Source organism: Scomber japonicus, chromosome 20 (genome assembly GCF_027409825.1).
Source record: "Scomber japonicus isolate fScoJap1 chromosome 20, fScoJap1.pri, whole genome shotgun sequence".
Lineage (NCBI taxonomy): Eukaryota > Metazoa > Chordata > Actinopteri > Scombriformes > Scombridae > Scomber > Scomber japonicus.
Genome location: NC_070597.1, coordinates 16,074,739 through 16,090,074, shown reverse-complemented (window position 1 = coordinate 16,090,074; position 15,336 = coordinate 16,074,739). Strand labels below are relative to the sequence as shown.

The window sequence follows — 15,336 nt, the reverse complement described above, 5'->3', positions numbered from 1 at the left end:
TGGAGTAAATCTTTAAATTGGTCATGTTTTGAGTTTTGCAAAAACATTAGCTGAAACCCGCACTTTCGAAGTATATTATAGGAGCATATTTGCATTGCGATTTAATGTCACAGCTGTTTTTAGTTTATTTAATTGTCAGTAAATAAGTTAATGAATTTTAAAGAAAGGTCTTAAGCTTGTTGAACTCATTCACCCTTATGAGTCAGCACTGTAATCTGGGATCCTGTGTGACATTCATTTAGCTGGATAACTTTGCTGAAAAATAATCCTAAAGATCATTAGCTCGTTCCTGACACCTGTGTTTTGATTGCAATGTTCTGACAAAGAACACTGTTGTCATGTCATGTGTCTTCCCCATACAGGTTTAATGTTGTATATACAGTGGGCCCCCATCCCACAGCACGTCCTCCTACTCTATATGACTGACCTGACACATACTGGGACACTTCACTTAACCACTGATGGACTTATCTGGACTGTTTTTAATGTGACACATAATACTTTTTTTTTTTTTTTACCTTAGAGACTTTAGGCCTGGAAAATAAGGTAAGATGTTAAAATTTTAACCAATGCATGCTTTTCTACTCTCTCCACAATTGAAATTTACCCAAATTTATGCACAGAAGCCACTTAGGAAGAAGCCACTTAGGACAAATGCTCCTTAGTTAACAAAAAGTGGCACAGGGCCTCACCAGATGTATGTGTCAATTAGACATCTCAGCATCTGCTGTTTCTTAATACTTTTTTACTTGGGTGATGAAAGCTTTTGTGAGGTGGATTTTAGGCTAACTGCGTATCCACTCCAATTCAAGAACGTGTCATTGATTGGTTTCCATTCTCTTCTGAAGATGTCCCTCTTATCTGTCCTTCTTTGCCTGAGTTTGGGAGCTTTGGCAAACTATGGTAAGTAAAATGAAAATAATTGTATCATCTGTTGATGAGCTTTATCCATTTCTGCCACTTGGGGTATCATTTATATAATAAAGTGAATGGATTAGTGAGGGCAGGATACATCTTTTTTCTCCCACAAGTTGTTTCCATTTATGTGGAGAAATTGTTGAAATGTCAAGTTTCTGCACATCCTAAAATAGATCCTCAATTGAATTATAGAAAATTTAAAGAAGAGTGGAAACAATATTAAGTCTTAGTTTGTCCACCATATTGCACGTAAGTCTCTTGACCCTTGTATCTATCATGTTTTGTCCTGACACTACCAGAGGAATATTGTATTATAATGCAAAATTATGCTTTTATACTAATTGGGTCCTTTACAATCTGTATTTCTGTTTCAGCTGCTGGAAGTGAGTGGTGCTACCATGGATGTGGTAAGAAAGCACAGATGTCTAATTTATTGAATTATTTGGATTAAAATGTTATTAGTCTACATTGGTTAATGGTATTAAGAGCACCTATACTTTTCATAGATCACACCCCGAGTCACTGGAGCTCACTCAATGATTCTTTCTGCGGAAACAAAAAAAGGCAGTCTCCTATTGATATAGTCACCAGCCATGTTTTGACAGACCATAACCTGGTGAACTTTACCTTCCTCAACTTCTCCTCCCCACATGTCTTCAAGACAATCGAGAACAATGGACATACAGGTATACAAATGTGCTTTTTCCCCTTGTCTTTGGTGTTTTTACTTGACTAAAATGTGCAACAGACAGTGCTCTGTTGCTGTGTGAATGTGTTGAAGGTGCAAAAAAGTCACTCATCTCACTGAAATGTCCCTGAATAAATAAAGGATAGAAAAAAGTATACATGCATATTTGTGACATAATGTGTAGGATAACTATAATGTGAGCGTAACTACATACATGTTTCATCTTTTACTTACTTAGTTAAATGCAACCTGGTGAAAAATGAGGTTGAAGTGAGCGGAGGAGGACTCAGCGAAACATACTCTACACTTCAGTTGCACTTTCACTGGGGTGACACAGAACACCACCCAGGTTCAGAGCACCTGATTGATGGGCACAGATATCCAATGGAGGTAAAGTGTTGTTTGGTGTTCACTGTACAACATTCCTTTGCTTTGAATATACTGTGTGCCTAACCTTATCACAGCTTTGTCTTTCATGTAATTTCTTGTAGATGCACATAGTCAGTCTGAAGAAAGGTCTCACTGTGGAGGAGGCCAAGGCTGATCCAGAGGGAATTGCAGTTCTTGGGTTTTTCATAAACGTATGTCCTGTAGTTCAATTTATTCCAAATCTATGAAAAATCATAGATTTACCAACCTTTCAATAAAAGCTCACCTACATTTTTTACTACATTACATCAGAGGTCAGGCATTGGCTCTCTGATAGCTGCATCATAATCACAACGTAGGAATGGTTATTTTACACATTATCAAACTATTATTGCATATATAATCATAATAATGTCCCTCCCCTAAAGGCAACAGATGATGGTGATATGTCAGAACCATGGAGCAATCTCACATCTTATCTGATGAACAAAACAGGTAAGGGTTGTCCTTTATGTCTCTAAGATTTCCTGTACAGCAGATTGTACTGATTGAGCTGGCAGAAACAGACAGCTGGTGCCAGAGCATGCACATAACAGAAACTTAAGAGAGGTCTGCATATTTTTCCTGAGTAGCGTGAGATAACGAATCACACCTTAATTAAAGCACATGTTACAATTCTTGTATGTGATGTAATTCTTAGTCATGAACCAACGAGTATCTGTAGTACTGTAGTTTATAAAGGGTACATGTTTTTCTTGATAGAAAATTCTGATCTTGTACTTCTAATAGTATATTTGTGTTTTCTTTTCAAGGTTAAATTATAACCATACAGCCATATTTGTTTCTTACATCTTTCCACAGACCCTGCTGTTAATATAACCGATAACATATCTATCAATGACCTGATTAAAAATGTAGACCTCACAAAATTTTATCGATACATGGGCTCCCTGACCACCCCCACATGCAATGAAGCTGTCGTTTGGACTGTCTTTCAAGAGCCAATCAACATTCATAAAAATCTGGTGAGTTTGGTAGACTGGAAATCTTTCTTTGGCAGGGTAAGTGGAGGAAAGGAAAGGCCATTTTTAGTCAACTCATGTCCCCTTGCAGAAAAAGAGTGTAAGAGCCAAACTTTACTGTCCTGTATGGAACATCAGTTTTAAAAGCACAGTGTTAACCACATAAATAGTCGGACTGATGAGGTATTGCACATCAAACACAGCTAATCAGTACAGGAAAGAAGTGTGGAGGGTAAAATCAAAACCTGTGACCAGGAAGAGGTGGAAAGTATTGGCAGAATAATAAATCACACCAGAAAACTAATTTTAAATATGAATCATATTTACTCAACTATCAATTAATTTTACGACACGATTAATCTGTCAAGCGGTATGATGTGTGTCAGTTGTTCTTGGCTTGGTGTTATCTTTGATGTGTTTCCAACTTGAGACCATTATATGATGCCAAACCACCTAAGGCTTAATCACTCAGATAATTTAGGTGAAGTGCAGTGACAATTGTGCTGACTTCTGACAAGTGGAATCTAACACTCTTACACAAGCAACTAACGATGCTTGCATGCAAGTGGACAAGTGCCAGACATACTGCTGGTATATGCTGGTGTCTCATGTGGTATCGGTTTTAACAATCCGGCTTGTTTTATTTTTTATTGACTGTAACAACAATTGAAAATGTTTGGCCAGTTGCATGTGACTGAAAAATCAGATCATTTGTATATATTACATGTGTATGTTGCAGAATGACACATGTAATCTGGCTCTTCATCTTATCTATCTGACAGCCATTGTCACTTTGCAGCTAGATAGTAAAGTGCACATGTTGCTGCAGGTGGTGTGTTCTTGCGTACGTGTCGTGTGATGACTTTTTGACCTTATCATCAAGCATGCAACCTCTCCGTAAGACCGGGCTTTAGGTACACTTCCAGATGAGACTTTTTAAATGCAGGTTCAGAGGAATACAATCATAACCCCGCGCTATGAGAATTGTGTAAAGTTTTGCAGTGTTACTTGATGTTCAAGGAGAAGACTTGTTAACTTCATACATCTGTGGAGTTTATCTGCTGACTTGTACATGGTATCTGGTATTTCCAAACGACACCTCAGGAATGATCAACCATCTTAAACAAACCCTCCAGTATATGTAATAGGTGTTTCGGATGGATGAATGGCTTATCCAAAACATGCTTTTGTCTCATTTCTGTGAGAATGCACCCTGATTGACATTAAGGGGGCTGCAGTTAGACTAAAATGACTTAACTCACAGTGAAGGGAAATAGTTGTACATTTAACACATTCAAAGGGAGTGTCTATTCCCTGTGAGCATTCTTGGCTCTCTGACCCTGCTGGAAGAAAGGAGACCTCGAAGTTAAGCATCACTGGTATGTTGGGGCCTCTAGGCCTCTATGCCCAGGGGCCAGTCAACTGGTCTGTCCATGCTGCTACAACATGGTGTTACTTTGTGTTCATCACAGTGACACAAAAACTTTATTTTTGCTCAATACATACCTGGTGGAAACATTTGTTTTGTTATGCTTTTAGACTCAACTGTTTCCCATGAAGACAGGACTTAACAATGTCTTCCGTCCCAGCCAAATACGTAATGGACGTCAAGTGTTTGCCTCTCCTGCAACTCCTCTACCTCACAGTGGGTTGGAAAATCACACACAAACACACACACACACACACACACATGACTGGATGAATTGACTGTGACTGTCTTTTTATTCCTCAGGTCCATGGTGCTATGATGATCATCACGATGATCACTGTGGTACGTATCAGCAAATGTGTGTGTATATATAAATTTGATGATGTGGGAGTTTCACAGTGTTGATACTATTGGAGTAGATTTCAGTCTTGATGTGAAAACATCCTTTCTGCCCTCAGAGTACAGTTCTTTGAAGTGGCACGAACTGCCTCAGTCCCACTGTGGTAAGAAAAGCCAGTCACCTATCGACATTGAGACAAAGGAGGCCATGACAGACAAACATCTTAATAACTTCACCTTTACAAAGTTTGACGACAAACATACCATCAAGTACATCACTAATACTGGCCATTCAGGTTAGAAAGTTTTAGACTATGGTGGCTATATTCAAATATTTTCTCTATAATATTTTTTCCTCCCCTGCCTTTTTCACTGAAATAAAGAAAATATTATACGTTTCTGTAATCATAATTTACGTTTCCAATGTGTGTTCTCATTCAACTTCTAGTCAAGTGTGTACTGGAAGAGGATATGGTGGAGGTGTCCGGGGGTGGTTTAGGACACGTCTACTCCACCCTACAGTTCCACTTCCATTGGGGCAGCGAGTCACATGGCTCTGGGGGCTCTGAGCATACAGTGGATACAAAAAGATACCCAATGGAGGTGGTTAAAATAATTTAACTAGTGTTACTGCAGTTAATTGTTTTCTAAGATTCTGCTCTGTCAGGACACTCTAACTGTTATTAACTGTATTGGTCCAGATGCACATAGTGAACAAAAGGAAGGATTTAACCCTGGAAGACGCCATAAAGACTCAGAATGGCCTGGCAGTGCTGGGATTCTTTATCGAGGTAACATTCAGTGCATTAGACTACAGTTTTGTAGTGAGCCAGCAGCTATGGTCAACTCCAGACTATGAGTATGTAGTGTACAAAAGTTACAAAACAAAGAATACTCAAAACAGACAATAAGCACTTTAAAATACTCAGTGAAGAAAAGTCACAATAATTGTGGATTGTGGTGAAAGAGCTCCAGGAAGACTATGGAAAACACCAGTAGTTACATTTTTGAGAAGACATTTTGCTGTGTCTTAAGTGTCATTGACCACTGCATTTTAAAGTCTCCAGTCAACTCCCAGTTTGACATTAAGTATTAGTATTAGTATTACATAATTTTCTATCAGTATAAAAGTATTAAAATCCTGCAAAATCCAAACTGTACTGAAAACCTAAAGTATCATTGTTAATGAATGAATAGTGGTGAAAAAAGAGCACCTAGTTTAGCTTGAGGGGTGAAGATTTTTCACTCAACATTACTCATTGATACAGACCAGTATTTTATCTAATGGGGGACCAGAATGTCAGGATCTCCACCTGCTCTCGCTTGTTGTGTGCATACCTGAACAGAGTTATGAGGTTAACATACTTATGAGACTAGACACTAAATATCTCTTCTGTACTGTATGTGCCATTCTTTCAGTTGTCCGATTGACAGCATGATTAATGGTTGATTGATGAACCGTTTCCTTATCATGATTCCAGTATGACAATGGCAAAGGAAAGAATATTTCTATTAATAAGTTTTGAACATAAGTCAGACACAAAAGAAAAAAAAGATAGTTTTTTTTATTGTTTTTATATTTTTAATATATATATATATATATATTTAGTGATTTTATAGTACATATTAGCAAAATATAATGAGCTGTCTTTTGACTCGCCACTCTACATTTCCCCTCTTAACCCACATTTTGATGTTTTTCTGCAAAGAAATTGAGAATGGCGTTTTGTGTACTTTCTAGGCACCTCATGCTAGCAAAAATAGCGGTGGTTCAGATCATGACGAGGTAAAAGGCCAAGCCAATTTTTTTCCTTTTTTAACAAGACCTAAAATGTTGATAACTAAGTTTCATTGCCCAGCAGATTGTGCTGCTTTATAGTGAAATTTAATCTTCACAAAAAATAATCCATCTTTCACCATGTTTGCCTCTGTAGACAAATCCTACGTCAACTACCACATCAAACATGGAACCCTGGAAAACTCTCACGAACTACCTGTCAAAAATTAACAATACCAGTGAGTGACATTTGTTTTGTTGCATATAATAAAACACTGTGTGGACATATAAATGTACCACAATATCTTATTTATATTTTGTTTTCCGCATGTAGAATCAAAAGTTGACTTCACAGAGAAGATTTCCATTGATGACTTGCTTGGCAACGTGGATCGTACTGCATACTTTCGCTACAATGGCTCCTTAACAACCCCTTCATGCAATGAAGCAGTGGTTTGGACGGTCTTTAAAGAGTCTGTCAAGGTGGACCAAAATCTGGTACGTGCTACTCATTATCTTGGTGCTGAAATGATGTTGAACAGGTGAAGTGTCAGTCTTTTATTAATCAAAAGTCTGCATATAATAAAGTATAATGATTGGCATATTTATAATTCTTAGATACAATAATTCAAATAAGAGTTTCCAGTGGGAGTTATATTAGTGTTTTTATGCATACATGAAAACAACCTGACTTTGCATTATCCTTTTTGAGCCTTGCACAATAGAGTAGTTTGTTGATTACAATCAGTTAAGGGGTAGGTTATACTGCAATGCAGTGTTATCAGATTTTTTCTTTCCTTGTTTGGTATCTTTGTAATGCACACGAGGCTCCACTTCACTGATATGGGAAGGATTTGAAATGAAACAATCATGAGATTAAATCGCTGACTCAGCTGTAATTTTAGGGCAGTTAGGTTTGCATCAAATGAACAGTGGAAGAACTGTAGGACTTTTTACACAAAGGCCTGGACCCATAGTAATAAGACAAACTTAATCTAGTAAATGTAGTCAATGACACCTGATGACTTAAATCTGACTTAAGGACATGATGCTGTGCTAGGTTGACGCTCCTAAAAGGGCTTTTTGGCTGTGAAATGAGCCATGACAGTTCAACTGTTAGGTCTCATGTAAATTCCTCAGTTGTGTGATATGTATGGTTTAAGTAGTATTGTCCTTCCTCATTGGTCTGGCACATTTTACCCAAAAGGATATTAAAGGTGCAGTATGAAGAATTTAGTAGCATCTAAATCCCGCCATGCTTCTACAGTAGCCCAGAATGGACAGCCTGAACCAAACACTGGCTCAAGAGAGGGCTGTTCACATTTTTTGTGAGTTTAGCATCCACCGTAGGTTCTCCTAAATGGTAGGGAAGAGAGAGGGGAGGGGTATTCAGTTGGTTGCAACCTGTGGCCTCACCGAAGAATGCCACTAAATCATACAGCCGTTTAATTCAGCACTTTAACATCAGTCATTTTTTAAAACAAATCAGGATTCAGTGTGTTGGTGTTTTAATCTTAAAAAATAAAAAAAATAAGCTGCTCTCGGGTGAAATATGTCAGTATGATACTCATTAGTGTAGAGCAGGGAATTAACTGTTTGGATATGCCTCAGTCATCTTTTTAATTAAATAAAAACACTGATGTCCATGGACTAGTTCACGATTGAACTCATCTAAGAATAATTGACAGTAATGGTGATGGCATATAATCCTTTCACATTGTGTAGGTTATGACAACAGCCTTTACAAAACAGTAAAGGTGGCTCAGTAGGTAGAGCAATTAACTCACACAATTATGGTTTTGACAACTTTGACAGGCTAAATGGTTGAGGCTCTGATCTTATTAGTACAAAAAGTAGGGAGTGTATGAAGCAATATATATGTAAAAACGTCTCTACAAACTTCCATTTCAGGTCTGTTAGCTTTTGTCGATGTATGTTGAGAGTGCTGAGTCAAAATAGACAATGTAGCAGTACAGGTTCTACATGTGTTTTGAAATGCTGTCTAAGATGGAGGTTGCTTTTAGTTTTAGTTGTTGTTAGTGGTGGTAAGACTCTTGATGGACAACTACGACGTGCAGGAGAGGATCATGGGACCGACAGAGTAGCCAACCTAGCACTTCTGCTAGAAAACTAATCTAGCTTGATTTTTAATTTATACGTTTTTGACACATTATAATAGGAAATAATTGTTAAAAAATCTGTTTATTGTGTTATTTCTACACTGGCATTGACCTGTCTTCTTTAGAGGAGAAACCTGTTATAACCAGTCATAACCTGCTTTTTGTGATTTTTGTTATTCTTATACTGTTATGATATTGGATGTCTGTTAAACATGGTCAAAGTTCCAAAACTTGAGATCTGAAAGCCTCCTCTGAATAATTAATTTACAGTGTTAACTGTACTTCCTTTTCGTGGTGATGTCAGATTGTTCATGCATGGCCACAAGTGGCTGTCAGTGTAGCTGCTGTTGCTGAGGTTTGTTTCAAGGTTACTCACAACTACCTGAAAATTAAATGCTACACACATATCATAATCAGTGGGTAAATACATATATTGAAAGCAATTGTATACCAGGCAGTGTGCTATCAAACAATAAGATCTCATTGTTGTCTCATGTTTGTTTTTGATTGATACTGTCAAGAAAAAAATAAGTGTGCATTACAGCCTTTGCAAGAGTTGAATGTGTGAATTGAACTGTTTAGTGAATAAAACATACACACAAGTATAAAGATTGATAAGTATAAAAACTAAGTATAACGATTAAAACAAATACCTCAGACTCTAAAATAAAACCTTTTTGTTTAACTTCCACCAGATGATGATGTTCCCAAGTCAGACCAAAAATCACAACGTGTATCGACCTGTGCAGTCTCTCAATGGCAGGAAAGTCTACACCACAGCAGGATCCAGTGTGCATGGACCCATCATACGGTTTCTGCTGCTGGCCTGTTTGTGCCATTTTTTTCTCTAAGTTTAAATCTGTGAGAAGGTTTGCTAATCGGTGAACTGCTTTTTAATAATATCTTGTGGTAGTAATCTGTCCTGTACTTTTCAGATTATATTTTTAATATTTCTTAAGAACTGGAAAGTGATATGTATGTGGTATTATGTCTTTAGTATGAAAATGCATCAGACAATCAGGATAACAGCTGAACAAGGAGGCATTATTTACTTATTGGATCTTCTGCTCTATTCATTGTGCAGCATGTTAGTAGTTTGGACTGGAGAGTGTGCTTAACAAGTTTAATGTTTTTGACTAGCACTATTCTGACTTTTTAAACTTCAACTCTAATAGAATAAGTGGAAAATTTCAAGTCTACCAAACGTAATATGAATTAAATCAGTTTAATATAATCTACTCTGCTAAACCCTTAATTGCAAGCATTAATATTGTTTAGTGTTGTTGATTATTTCTTATATTGGAGACTGATCACAGAAGAATAATGGCTGTATAAAATGTTTTGAACATGGACATGGAAAGGACCAAGTAAAGTTTATTATTCCAAAGTGTTTTTGTGCATTTTATCAGTGGGAATGTATTCTTGTGATCACTTATATTTAAATAAATATTATTGACACTGTTTAAAAGTTAAACATTTCATTACAATTGTAATTTACTGTTACATCTGGCACCCAGTTGCGGAAAGCTTCACCTATCAGGTTTCAGAAGGTGTTTGTAGTGTTGGTCTCACAGGTAATCTGGGCCTGTAGACATCCGGATGACAGATTCCAGTCCTGGACCTTCTGGCTTCATTGTTGATTTTCATTGTGCCTCTCTCCTATCCTTCCTTTCTCTCCTATCAACCCCAACCGGTCGAGGCAGATGGCCGCCTACTTCTGAGTCTGGTTCTGCCTGAGGTTTCTTCCTGTTAAAAGGGAGTTTTTTCTCGCCACTGTTGCTCATGTGGGAATGTTGGGTCTCTTTAAAGTTAAAACCTGAAGAGTTCGGTTTAGAACCTGCTCTATGTGTAAAGTGCCTTGAGATAACTTGGCACTATACAAATAAAGATTGATTGATTGATTGATTGATTGTAGCTGACGAATACTGTGACCTTAATTATTAAAAGTATAAATTTCAATCGAAATGTGACAGTTTTAACTAAACCCACATATGATGATTAGCTTTGGTTTTGAGTGTCTAACTCTTGATAAATAACCAAATTGTAACTTGGGAGGTACCTTTTTTTTGTCATGAGGGACATATCTATGACTAAGACATAAGACTAATATTACTGTAAATCAAGGTGAGGCTTTCTGTCAAGTAGGAACAACCAACCACAGGTATTCCAAAAAACATGCAAACTAAAACAACACCACTACAACGAGTAAACACTACACCACACCTTGTGAAGGTCAAAATACACAACAGTCAATAATCAGGATCAGTCTAAACTCTGTAAAAAGCCATGTAAGCACTACTGTCACCAATGGAATTTAACAGACTTCTCAGACAGCCACACCATGGGCAAACATACTGAAATCCAATCATTAAAGAATATAAACACGTTTTGTGATTAGACACCCCACACATGCTTGCAGATTTCACAGAATTATGACTCAACTCAACAGTTCCACCATTTTCAGCTGGTTGTTTTAGATTTCATAGTCCCGGCATTATGACTCACCCCATACATGCTTGCAGATTTCACAGAATTATGACTCAACTCAACAGTTCCACCACTTTCAGCTGGTTGTTTTAGATTTCATAGTCCCTGCATTATGAAAGTATGCTTCAGTCAGCAACAACCTAGAGTTTATTAATACCCAAAGTGCTCAAACATTGTTTTTATACCAGGAAATTGCTCAAACCTATAGAAAACTTTATTACGTCTTTTTTGATTTATTCTTGAATAGTATATTCTATTTCTATTGTACAGAGTGAGAAGTAAACAATAGTTAGTTAAGTTAAGTTAGTTAAGGTCTAAAGCTTTAGAATAGCATTGAATAATTTTATCATGTATGTTATGCCTGAGTATGCCTCATATATGTGCATAGCAAGATACCACTTCAGCCTGACAGAGGTGAGATGAAGAGATAATTTTCTAAGCTAAAGAAGTTACAGTAACAGTTGTAGATAAGAGGAACAAAAGATACACAAACACGAAAGACAAACTAACTTAGAAATTGTTACATTTTGATGTTTAGTTAACTGGCTCTGGCCTGACCTGAGAAATACATTTCAAAAGCATTACAGTGACAGACAGACCCTATACTTGTATTTATACTTGTTAGTATTGAAGAAAACATTCTACATTCATTCACAAAGCCTTCTGATCATTTCACAAAACACAGTGTACAGTTTTTATTTACCACTAAAGCAAAGCTAGTTTTGGACATAAACAAATCTCCGGATTCTAAGAAATGACCTTTGATAAGGACATTGTTAGACTCCAGTTTCAAATCAAAGAATGTGTGATTTTTAATTACGTGTTTTTATCATTTGCTGAAAATAGTAAAATGATCGTCGATATAATTATTATGGATACTGTATGATAATGAGTTTATTTTTTTTAAAGACAAAAGAGTTTGTTCCCCTTTAAATAATGCTCCACTTGCTCCATTTCTCAGGGGCAATGAAGCAAGTGATCAGCAGATTAGTTTCTGCTCCACTGTGGGAAGGTTGTTTTTGTTCCATGTAATACATTGCAATTAGCCATCATTCTTAAATGTTGTGCTGTTTCAGTGGAGCTAAAAGGCATTTTAACCCTTTGGAGCCTACCACAGACTACTGTTCGCATTGTATGTGTCATTATCTGTTTGTTTTTTTTCTTTTTTCTTTGACAATTTTTAAAAGACTTTTAAGGCACCATCAAGGGTTTCATATCCCCCAAATCAGCACAACCTCGATTATCCAATTATGTCACACAATAAGATGTACTATGAAATTCAAGATATCAAGAACAAATTTGTTGAAAAAACATGAAACTCACCTATCAAAATGTATCATTCTTAATAAAAAAAAACAGACAATGGTAACATAAAGAAATAAATGGGAACACAAAAACACATAATAAGGTTCAGAAATGTCCCAGAACAGTTTTGAACTCCTCATTCAAACCTCTTACCATTAAAGCCTTCAAACAGAGGCTTTAACAACAGGCATTTTTGCCCTATATTTATGAAACTAAGATGAACTGTAGCTGTCATGTTCCATGGCAGTTTCTGTCCACAATGACACTGAAAGGTAACCGACATGCCTTTCCCATGAAAGTAGTGGGCCCTGTTGACAACTGCCTCTGCTCCTGTGGCTGGTCTAAAATTGAAAAAGGTGGTGCACCTCTACTATGGCTCCAGGCTGTTGGACTGTACACAGTCATCATCAGTAGTGCTAAAATCAATCAAATCAAAATCAAAATAGTTATTTTGCTGAAACTAGAACTGTATACACAAAGCAGTTTGCTGAAGAGAACTTGCTAAATGCTAATATGAATACCTTGAGGGGAAGTGCATTTCTCGTAACATGTATATTCAGGTGTGACATAGCTGCCACTATACCTTCCCCTATGGCTACATGCCTTAGTTTGCATATAAACTGCTTGAAAAACGTCTCTCACTGCTGGGTGTGGCCACTCAGGTTACAGACAGGTAAAGTGAAATAACACAGACCAGTTATCTATGATGGAAAATGTCTGTCACATGTACCAAAGCATATGCAATTCAAATGTTAGTTGATCAATACAAGGCCCATTTAGCTCATTATATCAAGCAGAAACAAGTTACTAATAGACTACATATGAATATACATTTTACAATTAGTTGGCTTTAAAAACAATTAGCCAATCTTCTCATGTTTGAAAGACAACCAGTAGCATAACGGTGATGACACCATACACTTCCCTGCCAATGGTCTTGCATTATTCCACTGATCTGAAGGCAGGAACAAAGACTGCAAGCTAGTTAACGTGGATGAACACAATGCAAAATTAAAATAATGAGATAATATGCTTTATTTTATGCTGAAAGAAATGCATTCAAAACTTTTGTTACACTTCAGGCTACATATAGTGTGCTTTGGTTAATAACACTCAAAAAAATACAAAAATGTGTTTGGGCTCCTTTAAGTCCCATACTATTTAATTCTAAACAATTCTAAGATTTTAATATGTAGTTGCAGTATGTCTCTTCAAAAAAGCTGTGGGTGCTTTTAATATACACTAGTGTCCCACTGTACATTGCACATATGAAGTTCAGGAGCTAAAATGTTTGGTAAATTAACTGTTGATTATGTAGTGATTCAGCCCCAGGTATACTTCAGAAAATAAAATCTATCTACTGCCATTTTGGAAGTTGAATTGGCAGTAGTTTTCCAAATTTAGTTTGAATGATTCCTGTTAGTACAACATAGTAGAGCACATAGATTTCTTGTGTATCAATGGTTACATGGTACATACTGAATACAACTGTTGTGCTGTATGGAACTATAGGACAGAGCTTGATCCAGAATATCCACCTCAGTGATTATGTCGCTTTGCATAATGTAAGCACTGGGCTTTCGAAAGGATGAAGAATGCAAGGAATGATGTGTAGCTGCACTGACTGAAAACCATCCATTGTCTGTGTGGTAATGTTATATATAGTGTTTGATTGTCAATCTTTGGAGACTCGTTTTATTACTTGATTGCCTCACAGGAATGTTTTCTATTTGTTCTTAATACATAGCTCAGTAGTGTTCTGTAGTGTATTATAATAATAATGGTTCAGAATAAACAACTGAAGAAATTAACTTCACGAACACAAGGGATGAAACTAAACACAGTTGAGTAAAATAAGACACAGGTGAAACACATGAGGAAATCAACCAAGAGGGGGGGGGGGGGGGGGGACAGGAAGTAAAGATAAAAGAAACACTAGGAGAGTATATTAAAAAAAAAGAAAATAATCTTAAAAGAATACATATATGTATATGTATATGCATACATATCATAATATTTTAATTTGTGGAACTATTGCCTGTTGTGGAACATTGGAGCCACTGGTTTGCTGGAATTAAACCAGGAAAGGCCTTTATTTACCAACTGTAGATAGTAATTTTTGGCACCAGGAACTACCTGGCAGTTTGATCTGAGGAACACCATCAAACACGTGTCAAGTCAAGTTCCTGGTGCCAAAAAATTTCTTAAACAAATGTTTTAAGTCTCTAATTCTGACTGGGTTTTGTGTGTGGTGAAAACAGAAAAGAAATTCAAAACCTTGCGTCATTTCCTCCTTGTACATCACCTTTATTGTGTGGATGCAGGGATACATAGTATACAGATTATTTTAAAATAATTAAATAAAAGACACTTTGAGAGGATGTAAATATTTATATTCCCTGACAAAAACTTAAAATATAATGGCTACTAAATTGTTGTTTCATATATTAAAATGGTGAGCAAATTTAATTGTTATTCATTAAAAATAAATTTACACTTACTATCAATTATGTTTAAATGGCAGGAATCCAGATGTAACCTTTTGCATGGATTGACTTTTTAAAAAGCCCCCTTTGAACAAATCTAAAAACTCATCTCTGCTTATCAGCCCCAGAGAATTCTTGCAGGGACATAAAAACCTACTCAGATGTCAAATAGAGGCGGTTTCAGACTCGTTGCTGGGTGTGTGGAGCCAATAAAAAGAGGGAGGATGAGGCACTACAGCTGTTGGCTAATAGAGAGCAGGACAGGTGCGTCAAAGGTAAGACACTCAGGCTTCTCAAGAAAATTGCATGCAGCTGCAGCAGAAAGGTCTTGCTTTAATTAACTGAACTTTTTAACTTTAATGCTGCTTTCAATGTGGAATGTACTTTTAAAAAATG

At 36.7% G+C, this 15,336-nt stretch overlaps 1 protein-coding gene across 1 annotated transcript; it reads left to right on the top strand.

Annotated features, from left to right (window-relative positions):
* Positions 1-1,393: 1,393 nt before the first annotated feature.
* On the top strand, positions 1,394-9,513 carry LOC128381127 (receptor-type tyrosine-protein phosphatase gamma-like). Its single transcript, XM_053341078.1, has 14 exons — positions 1,394-1,604; positions 1,845-1,996; positions 2,098-2,187; positions 2,404-2,476; positions 2,837-3,000; positions 4,537-4,642; positions 4,730-4,768; positions 4,885-5,061; positions 5,214-5,368; positions 5,467-5,556; positions 6,507-6,551; positions 6,700-6,781; positions 6,877-7,040; positions 9,358-9,513. The coding sequence occupies exons 1-14, from the start codon at positions 1,394-1,396 to the stop codon at positions 9,511-9,513; spliced, it is 1,704 nt and encodes a 567-aa protein (XP_053197053.1).
* Positions 9,514-15,336: the final 5,823 nt, after the last annotated feature.

Bases quoted from the DNA above. Each gene is read 5' to 3' on its own strand.
- LOC128381127 (XM_053341078.1), top strand. From the start codon at position 1,394: ATGGTATTAAGAGCACCTATACTTTTCATAGATCACACCCCGAGTCAC. The intron at 2,477-2,836 runs GTTGTCCTTTAT...ATCTTTCCACAG, and splicing joins GATGAACAAAACAGGTAAGG to ACCCTGCTGTTAATATAACC. The intron at 5,557-6,506 runs GTAACATTCAGT...TGTACTTTCTAG, and splicing joins TGCTGGGATTCTTTATCGAG to GCACCTCATGCTAGCAAAAA.